The 10412-nt window shown below is 47.4% G+C and overlaps 1 protein-coding gene across 1 annotated transcript; it reads left to right on the forward strand.

Annotated features, from left to right (window-relative positions):
- Positions 1–505: 505 nt before the first annotated feature.
- Positions 506–10022, forward strand: LOC139184582 (spermatogenesis-associated protein 31E1-like). The gene is made up of 4 exons (XM_070794850.1): positions 506–765; positions 3427–3484; positions 4075–4135; positions 4410–10022. The coding sequence occupies exons 1-4, from the start codon at positions 580–582 to the stop codon at positions 9988–9990; spliced, it is 5886 nt and encodes a 1961-aa protein (XP_070650951.1). The 5' UTR covers positions 506–579; the 3' UTR covers positions 9991–10022.
- Positions 10023–10412: the final 390 nt, after the last annotated feature.

Raw genomic sequence — 10412 nt, forward strand, 5'->3', positions numbered from 1 at the left:
AGCGGTTGGCAGGGGCTGGGGTTGAGGGAAATAGGGAGAGGCGGGTAACAGGGTTTTGACCTTTTGCTATGAGACAAAGGTCTCAGGATCTAATGGTGACTAGAGTTGATAGCACTATAGTGTATGACTGAAATTTGCTGAGGAAGTACAACTTCAATGTAAATATATGAGATGAAAAAAAAAATGATGAGATTGTGGACAGAGGAGATTCGAAGAGTGTAAATCCTTGGAAAACAACCAAAATACTGGGAGAATTTGAGTTTCAAAAGCCATGAAATTGGTTGGTTCAAGCCAAGATCTCCAACAGATCTTAGGAAACAGGAAATATCTGGTCTCCTGGTGGGATGAATAGAAAATTGACTAATGTCTAGAAGGCCCTTGAGGGTGAAGGGGTAGAGTTGTGGTGCTGGATGGTGGGGGAGGGGCTGTGGCCTAGCCCTCTCCTCTCCTGTCCCCTCCCCCACCCACAGGAGCCCTTTGTGACAAGGCTGCAGGCTCTGTGATGCCAGGCCTGGGGCTTTAGTCCCCAAGTACAAACCCTGTGCTCAGTTACCTGAAGGCAGCAGTAGGGTTCAGGCAATGGAGTATCTTCTCTTTTCTCCAAAAAGCACTTTTGACACTTGGTTGAACTCCAGTTACACTGCCTGGACAATTGAAATCATCCTTGCCGTTCTGTGTGGACTGGGTCTCTTTTTCCTGTTCCTTCCCTGCCACCAGAATAATCCATCTTTTCCTCGTCCTAGGAAACGTGGAACTAGCAGGAAGGTAAGGAACCTTTGGCCCAGACCCACAAGCACATGATTCTCTTTTCTATTATTATGTCTACTTTTCTGAACCAACTCAAGAGACTCCTGAGATGGGAAAGAACAGGACATCTATTCTCAAGAAAGAATAGATCATCATCCCTCTAGGGACAAACTAGGCTGGACAGGGGATCAGTGAAAACTAATTGTGAATCCTAGCATGAACACTAGGATTTCTATCCAAAGGTTTCAGGTCAGTAGTTCAGGTATGGTTGGGTCTCCAGGGCAAATCCCTGACACAGTGACCAGGAGCCAAGAACTGGATACTGAGTTCATTCTCAGCCAGGAGAAGCCTGTGAATACAACCAGTTCCCCAGCTGTGAACGGGTGTCTCACACAAGGGCTGATCTGAGGACAGTGCTGAGGCCCTGAGCCTAAGAGCAGGGGCTAGAGTGGGGCCCTGGCTTGGGAAGCCAAGACCTACCTAATGGAGCTAAGATTCTCCAATACGTCTGAGAACATGCGTGTTTCTTCAGCAGAGGAACAGTGACGAATGAAATCCAGGGTGGGTCTCACATAGAAAATCCTTCTCACATCTAGGAAATATTTTCTAGGAATTAGCTCTCCCAATAATCAAAGAGGAAACCTGGAAATATATCTGCACAAATATATATAGGCGCATTTATGTATATTAATCGGGACTTCAGCACTTGGTGCTTCAACACCTGGTGTTGGAATATGACTCCCTCATTAAAATTTTCATTTACTTTAGAATACTAACATAAGGATCAATAAAACCTGTTTTCTCCCTTAGTTAACAATGTTGTTGTTGGGGTGTGTGTGTGTATCTCTGTGAATTATTGAATTAGAGTTGACCTACAATGTTGCATTAGTTTTGGATGCACAGAAAAGTGATTTATAGCTGCTTTTAGAAAAGTCAGAGGAACAAGAGACCAAATTGCCAACATCCGCTGGATCATCGAAAAAGCAAGAGAGTTCCAGAAAAACATCTATTTCTGCTTTATTGACTATGCCAAAACCTTTGACTGTGTGGATCACAAGAAACTGTGGAAAATTCTGAAACAGATGGGAATACCAGACTACCTGACCTGCCTCTTGAGAAATCTGTATGCAGGTCAGGAAGCAACAGTTAGAACTGGACATGGAACAGACTGGTTCCAAATAGGGAAAGGAGTACACCAAGGCTGTATATTGTCACCTTGCTTATTTAACTTCTATGCAGAGTACATCATGAGAAACGCTGGGCTGGAAGAAGCACAAGCTGGAATCAAGATTGCTGGGAGAAATATCAATAACCTCAGATATGCAGATGACACCACCCTTATGGCAGAAAGTGAAGAGGAACTAAAAAGCCTCTTGATGAAGCTGAAAGAGGAGAGTGAAAAAGTTGGCTTAAAACTCAACATTCAGAAAACTAAGATCATGGCATCTGGTCCCATCATTTCATGGGAAACAGATGGGGAAACAGTGGAAACAGTGTCAGACTTTATTTTGGGGGGCTCTAAAATCACTGCAGATGGTGACTGCAGCCATGAAATTAAAAGACACTTACTCCTTGGAAGAAAAGTTATGACGAACCTAGATAGCATATTGAAAAGCAGAGACATTACTTTGCCAACAAAGGTCCATCTAGTCAAGGCTATGGTTTTTCCAGTGGTCTTGTATGGATGTGAGAGTTGGACTGTGAAGAAAGCTGAGTGCCAAAGAATTGATGCTTTTGAACTGTGGTGTTGGAGAAGACTCTTGAGAGTCCCTTGGACTGCAAGGAGATCCAACCAGTCCATTCTGAAGGAGATCAGCCCTGGGATTTCTTTGGAAGGAATGATGCTAAAGCTGAAACTCCAGTACTTTGGCCACCTCATGCGAAGAGTTGACTCATTGGAAAAGACTCTGATGCTGGGAGGGATTGGGGGCAGGAGGAGAAGGGGACGACAGAGGATGAGATGGCTGGATGGCATCACTGACTCGATGGACGTCAGTCTGAGTAAACTCCAGGAGTTGGTGATGGACAGGGAGGCCTGGCGTGCTGCGATTCATGGGGTCACAAAGAGTCGGACACGACTGAGCGACTGAACTGAACTGAATTATTCTTTTTCAGATATACATATATATTCTCTTTTGGATTCTTTTTCGTTATGTGTTATTACAAGGTATTCGGTATAGTTCCCTGTACTATACAGTGGGTTCTTGTTGTTTGTCTATTTTGTATATGGTTCAACTACTTTGTTTTGTATTAACTTTTCAACTAGTTTTCTTTTAAATTATTCTTAATGTCTGCCACATGAAAAGAATATTCTGCATATGGTAGAAATTAAATTGACTAATTTCCAGCAAATGAAATTATGCAGGTATTTATGATTTTTTTTTCATTTTAAACTACAGGCTGAATAAGAAAGGACAGATAATATAAATATTTATAAACCAGATACATAAAAGGGTTGCAATTCTTTTTAAAAAGGGAGAATCCTTCTTTATGCTCTTCAAAGAAGGAAAACAGAAAATATTTTTATCTGCTTTAAAAATGAGTAAAAGGAAATAAAACCATAGAGCTCTGTTAGTGAAATGAAGAAAGTCATATTATATATTGACACTGAGTGTCTGATGCTTGTCTAGAGACGGGAGACTGAGATTTGGGTCACAGGTTCTCATTTTTTTCTCTCAGCATCGAATGGATCTGAGAGGGAGAAGCAGGAGTAGGAAGAGAAGCGGAGCTTTGAAAGGTGAGTTCTGCCATTCAGCTCTGTGTGCCCCGGATGTTAGCTCTCATGCATCCAGCCCGGAGGGCCCAGAGCCTCTGGTTCTGAGGAGACCAGTGGAAGGTCTTTCCCTTGGGAAACCGAACCCCCCAGGGAGGCTTCTGGAAAGGAGAGCAGAACCCAGATACTACCCAGATTCCATGTACAGAATGAAGCTGCGAAGGGCCTGGATATAACTGTGGCCCTGCTTATAACCAGGTGCCTGTGGGTTAACAGCGCCTAGATTGGGAGGTGGGACTCCAGGTTTGACCATGGACACATTGTTTATCTTTGCTCAGATTTGTCTGTGCAGTGACCCCTGCCCTGCAGAGGCAGGTGAACACTGCAGGTTGTGAAGGCAGCAAGGGGTAAAGGATACGGAAACACTTTGTAAATGAGAAACCTTTTCATGAGCTTCACCGTCACTGTGAATGATAAAGTGGCCTTGGACAATAGTGCTTGGGCTCCAATATCCCAGTGGTGGCCCCTTAAAGAGATGGTGCACTCAGCCTCCTGTAAGAACCCTAGGAAGGGGCCCCGGCTTCCTCACCGTGACCCAGTCTGCTGATTTTCAGTTTGCAGAGATTGCCTGGAAGAGCTGGAAGGGATCCGCAACCTGGTTTTACTTCTTCAGAGGTAAAGAATCTTCATCTTATCTCCTGGGTTGCTCTTCCTCCCAGAATATCTGGTGTGACCCCAGGACTGCAGGCAGCCTGGGACTGAGCTGGGAGGGGAAGCCTTGGGAGTGGGATATGGCTAACGTCCTGGGGTGTGGGAAGCAGGAGCACTGTGAAATCGCCATGGAGACCATGCAGGGCTGTGGCTGCAGGTGCCCACCCCTGCCTTGCCTCACATGCCCTCCTGGCCCTGGGGGTTCCTGGCTGCAGCTTGTGCCTTGTGTTCCCTGCAGCCATGTGGGAAGTCTCCTTGATAAAAAGAGTTTTCATCAGCTCTCCTGGCAAGATCCTCCTGGCGTGGGACAGGAAGCAGCTCCTGCTGGAGCCCACCAGCCTAGCATGGAGCTTTTGGAGGAGGCTGTTTCCACCATATCCCCAGCTCCTCTGACCCAGGACCCTGTGCCTTTGGCCTCCACCTTATCAGCAGAACCTCAAGACAGATCCAACTTGGAGAAAATCCCATTTGATACTGTTGCAAAAAGCTCCCCTCCAGGTAACTCTTTTTCGGCATCTACCATCTCGGCCATGGCAAACCTTGGCCTCTTCACAAGCTACCCCATTTCTTTCCTGTCCTGCTGGTGGGACACTACCAAGGCCTTGTTCTTTCCCACCTCGTCACAGAGCAAGTCCTGGAAAGAAGACCTGTCCCCCCACCCAACAAAGGCCCCATCCTGGGGGCGCAATATAGACAAGCATGTAGAGATTGGTAGCCCCTCATTTATCAACCCTGATGTCCAAAAGCTGCTGGAGATCCTAATCACCAAGAGAGCAGAGCTGAGGATTTGTAAGGAGGGAAAAAAGGACTGGTCATTCTCAGAGCAAATGAGCCCAGACTACCATCTGAACACTTCAGGGAATATGTGGAAATCACTGGGTACTGAGCAGGACATCACAACCCCTCAATCTTTCTGGAATGTGAAAGACAAACCAGAGCAGCTACCTGAGCCACAGGAGCTTTTATATCCTGAGAGTCTGAGGGATCACATAGAGCAGAAATACAGCCAGCTCTTTTGGGGTCTCCCCTCTCTGCACAGTGAGTCCCTGGTGGCAGCTGCCCTTGTCCCTGGGAGCTCCTCTCAATCACAGGCACCCTTTGTTTTATTCAATGGAATCTCTACTGTCTTTCCAGTCTCAATTCAACCTGAAATACCTTTAAGTCTTTCCCAGGACCCACTCTTGCCCTGTGCTGGGACCCAACCCCAGCCTTTCACTCAAAACTTGACTGTGTACCAGCCCCTACCTATGGTTCAGATCCAAGGCCAGTCCTATCTCCCATCGCCTCTCCTCTTCAGACCAACTTATTCTTCACCCCAGATGAGTACCTGTGGGCTCTACTATCTTCCATTTCAGAACAACCCACTATATTTTATCCCAACTGAAACTCAAAGTCTGGAGTACCCCTTGTTGCAGAAGCAACTGAAAACTGAGATGCTTTTACCCTCTGTGAACAAGAGATCACAGGAAGTCTTTAGCCAACTCATTCCCAACTGTCCCCAGGACACTGGGGAGCCCCAGGCCCAAAGGTTAGTCCCTGGTCCTCATGGAGACTTAATCAAATCTGATCTCCAGAAGCAACATCTTCAAAAGAAGCCCATAAAAGATCAACTCAAGGGGAGCCGGCTCCGCAGCATCCACCTGTCTCTACAACTGAGTTCATCTCAGTGCCAATTCCTAGTGACTTATCAGGCCCAGGGCAAGCAAGGATCCTGGCAGCTGTCTGCTTTTAGAGGCAAAAGGAGCCAGAACGCCCAGAAGACAAGGTCCAGGTGCCCTAGGAGATCCCATCGAAGGAGTCAGATGAAGTTCCAGCTAGAAACAGATTTTAGCGAGGGTCTAAGGCCGTGTCTGAAGGGTATCTGGAAAGATCCCTCCAGGTCCAGCTTCCCCAAGAAGTTTCTGCAAACGAACTCTGAGAAGGAGTCAGAAAGATACTTGCTGAGGCCCTCAAAGAGTGATTTGCTGAGGCCATCGAAGAGTGACTCCAGAGATTACTTACTCAGTGGCCCAGATAAGAAACATCTAGAAAAAGTCTTAAAAGCCCATTTAGACAAAAAGTTGAGGCAGATTGATCAGGGTTTGTTCCCTGTGACAGTGCGTCGATCCTGGCTTGCTGCCACCCATGCTTCTAAGACCCACCTTCACAAGGAAACCAGAACTCTAGCATCACTGAAGCATTGGAAACCCCGTATAAATATCTCCCATGAGCTTTCTTTCCTCAATCCAAGCATTCAACAAATGCTGGAAGCACATATCATAAGGTTTCGGGTAAGGCACAGGTGGGACACATCCAAACAGGGCTCTGAGCCTGTAAATCTCAAACCATCTGAAGCTCAACCCTCGTCCCTTCCAACATCCACATTTTCCCTCTCAGCCATCTGGCAACCTGGGCCACAGTCAAAAACCAACGTTTCTAAGTTCTTGGGAAAACCTCAGCCCCGTCAGGGAAAGCAAATGATAACAAAAGCATCAGTTCCCTCCCTGGGGAGTCTCCTCCCGGCTCCCATACCTGTAAGGTGGGACATCCAGAGGGCCCTGGGAAAGATTTCACCTGGTGACAGTTGTGGGCCTTCAGAGGCCCCACTGACTGGACAGAAGGGCAGGCCACCTTGTCAGATGCCTGCACCCAGCCTCAAGGGTAGAACCCGGCAGAGTGGGACTGTCCTGAGGGCCAGGAAAAGCAGCCTAAACCCCAGTCTCAAAATGGAAGAGAGTTGGGGTTGGCTCTCAAAATATCCCTGCCATAATGCATTAATACTGGACATGGGCTTAAAGTCCCAATCTTCAAGGGCCAAACAGAAGGCCAATGAGGACCCTGCCTGGGAAGTCTTCTTGGGTCCCACTGTGCTAGTCAACTCCCAAACCAGCAACATGAATCTGAGGAGATCAGATGAGCCAGTCACCAAGAAAACTCTGCCACCACCCACAAACTCAGTTGGCCAATATTCAGTGGAGCCACATTTTAAAACACAGGTGGCTAGTAAATTTGAGTTGGGAAGCAAGTTAGAATCAGAGAACCAGCTTCAAGGCCGTGCCACTGGTGACCTCCTGCAACAGTCTCACACTGATGTCCTCCTTCAAGACTACACCACTGGCATGCTCCTCCAGGACTTTGCCACCAACCTGCTCCTTCAAGACCCTCACACTGACGTGCTCCTTGCTGCAGACATCTTGGCTTCTCACAGGTCAAGTTCCCAGATGGAATACGCTAGTGGGGACACACCAGCTTCACAGGTGCCATATGACCTCAAAGTGAGTGCACAGAGCACCCAGGAACAGCAGAAATTTCAAAAACCAAAACTGAAGGACCCATTTAAGAGCCAGAGAGAGATGCTTGCTCCAAATGAAGAGTGGAGGGACTTTCAGAGTTTCCAACCAGGAGAACATGAAGAAATGAGTATCCAGAGACAACAGAAACACAGGAAACCAAAAGTGAGGGACCCATGTAAGGGCCAGTTTGCCTCAGCTGATGAAGGAGAGATTTGTGAGAAGCTCGAGCCAGAAGAAGATAGAGAAATCATCAGCCAAGGCAAGATGTTTGCTCCAACTGAGGAGAGGAGGGATTGTAAGAGACTCCAACAAGAAGAGGATGAAGACATGAAGAGCAAGAGGGAGATGCTTGCCATAGTTGATGAGTGGAGGAAGGCTAGGAGGCTCCAATCAAGAAGACAGCAGAAACCAAATGTTAGGGATCCTTGTAAGGGCCCATTTCCCTCAATTCAGGAGGAGGGGATCTGTGAAAACCTCGAATCAGAAGAGGATGAAGAAATAAACAGCCAAATTGAGATGTGTCCCCCAGCTGGGGAGTGGTGGGGTTTTAACAAACCCCTACCAAGAAGACTTCAAAAAACTGAAAGCCAGAGCAAGATACTCACCTCAACTGAGGCCTGTAGGGCTTTTAAGAGATTCCAACCAGGAGAGCCTGAAGAAATGAAGAGCCAGAAGGAGAGGCTTACTCCAACTGAAGAGTGGAAGAGTATTAGGAGGCTCCAACCAGGAGAACATGAAAAAGCAGAGAGTAGCCAACGACAACAGAAACCCAGGAAACCAGAAGTCAGGGGCTCATGTAAAGGCACATTTTCCTCACTTGATGAAGGGGAGATCTGTGAGTACCTTGAACCAGAAGAGAGTGAAGAAATGAACAGCCAAACCGAGGTGTGTCCCCCAGCTGGGGAGTGGAGGGGTTTTAAGAAGCCTCCACCAAAAGGACATGAAGAAACCAAAAGCAGGAGCAAGATGCTCACCTCACCTGAGGACGGCAGGGCTTTTAAGAGGCCCCTACCCAGAGAGTCTGAAGAAACTAATAGTCAGAACAAGATGCTCATCCCAGCTGATGAGTGGAAGGCTTTTAAGCGGCCCCCACGAGAAGATCATGAAAAAACAAAAAGTCAGAGCAAGATGCTCACCTCAACTGAAGAGTTGAGGAGTATTGGGAAGCTCCAAGCAGGAGAACAAGAAATGGGGAGTAGTCAACGACAACAGAAAGAACAGAAACCCAGGAAACCAAAAGTTAGGGACCCTTGTAAGGGCCCGTTTGCCTCACTTGATGAGGGGGAGATCTGTGAGAACCTTGAACCAGAAAAGGATGAAGAAATGAACAGCCAAACCGAGGTGTGTCCCCCAGCTGAGGAGTGGAGGGGTTTTAAGAAGCCTCCACCAAAAGGACATGAAGAAACCAAAAGCAGGAGTGAGATGCTCACCTCACCTGAGGACAGCAGGGCTTTTAAGAGGCCCCTACCCAGAGAGTCTGAAGAAGTGAAGGGCCAGAGGGAGGTGATAACCCCAGCTGCAGAGTGGAAGAGTGTTAGGAGGCTCCAACCAGGAGAACATGAAAAAACATGTAGTCAACGGCAACAGAAACCCAGGAAAACAAAAGCTAGGGACCCATGCAAGGGCCCGTTTGCCTCAGTTGATGAGGGCGAGATCTGTGAGAGGCCCAAACCAGAAGACGATGAAGAAATGCATAGCCAAAGCAGGATGTTGGCCCCAACTGATGAGAGGAAGGGCAATTGGAGGCCCAAATTGGGAAAGTATGAAGAAAGGAATTCAGGACGAAGGGCTTCTCATACCAGAGTGATGAGCCAGTCTCCTCAGGCGAGAGAAACAGAGTCTCTTGGGGTAAAATACCTCCAGTTCTCACCAGAAAAGGAACAACTTTTACCAGAAAGCTACTTGAAAAAAAGGATGAGGCACTTTCTGCAGTGTCTTGGCGCCAATAAAAAAGACAAACAAATAGAAGAAACCTTTCAAAAAGGCAGGCCTGCATCAGCGGCTGCTCAGTGCCAGGAACAAATCAAGGACAAATTCATTGTAGATGGCAGGATTATTGATCCTGAGATGATTGGAACAGTTGTTGGACAGGTCCTAGCAGAGAAATTGGGGTTTCAACAAGGAACCCACGCCTCAGAAGTAAATCACCACAGAGAACAGCTTCAGGCCCTAGTGGGTGGGCATTCCCACCACCACAGGACTCTCTGTTCCTCAGAACAGAGAAAAATGTTGAAAACTTCAGCGCACAGTCACCAAGCCAATCCCAAGGACCGCAGCCATCTCAGCAAGAGCAGGCATACCAGAGACAGGGGCGACAGGCGGACCTTCTCACCCAGGGAGCCAGAGTCCACAGTCAGACCCTGCCAGCATGGTCCAGGGGACCTGCACCATTGCTCAATATACTGGCTTCAAAAATGTGTCTCCTCTGGTCAACAAGAGTGTGCTCCTCATGCCTCTCCTGGTAGGAAAATGTTTGTACAAGAAAAAATTCAGTACCTGCAGAGAAAACCTGTTTTTTCTCATGTTAACACATCATCTATGTGCTAAAGTCTCCTTCCTACCACAACTTTTTTTTATTATTTCCCCAAAATAAATGTTTTTTTTTTTTTTCTCATGAAAGGTGGTGGCCTCCATCTGTGCCCTGATGGGGGGAAAGGAAGGGCTCAGGGTCCACTCTTGCCAGCTGCCTGCTTTGACTTCCAGATGGGAGGGGGCTATGGAGAGAGGGTGACCCCAATGTGCACCCCAATATCCTCACTGCACTTGAATGTTTCCATAATCACAGCATTACAGAAACAAGCAACAGCATTCAGGTGAACTAAACCTGAAGACTTCTCCCTTCTCAGGATCCAGCTCAGTCCTCTTCACCTCTCTCTCTACCTTGAACTTGTGGGGCTGTAGGGGAGGGATTTGCAGAGGCTGAAATTCCCCTCTGGCTCAGAAAGTGTCAGACATAAGCTCACATGTCA

This window comes from Bos indicus, chromosome 8 (genome assembly GCF_029378745.1).
Source record: "Bos indicus isolate NIAB-ARS_2022 breed Sahiwal x Tharparkar chromosome 8, NIAB-ARS_B.indTharparkar_mat_pri_1.0, whole genome shotgun sequence".
NCBI classification, from domain to species: domain Eukaryota; kingdom Metazoa; phylum Chordata; class Mammalia; order Artiodactyla; family Bovidae; genus Bos; species Bos indicus.

What these genes read in the sequence shown, in the direction of transcription:
- LOC139184582 (XM_070794850.1), top strand. Translation starts at nt 580, where the DNA reads ATGGAGTATCTTCTCTTTTCTCCAAAAAGCACTTTTGACACTTGGTTG. An exon ending in GAGAAGCGGAGCTTTGAAAG is followed by an intron (nt 3,485 to 4,074) that starts GTGAGTTCTGCC and finishes GCTGATTTTCAG; the next exon opens with TTTGCAGAGATTGCCTGGAA. An exon ending in CTGGTTTTACTTCTTCAGAG is followed by an intron (nt 4,136 to 4,409) that starts GTAAAGAATCTT and finishes TGTTCCCTGCAG; the next exon opens with CCATGTGGGAAGTCTCCTTG.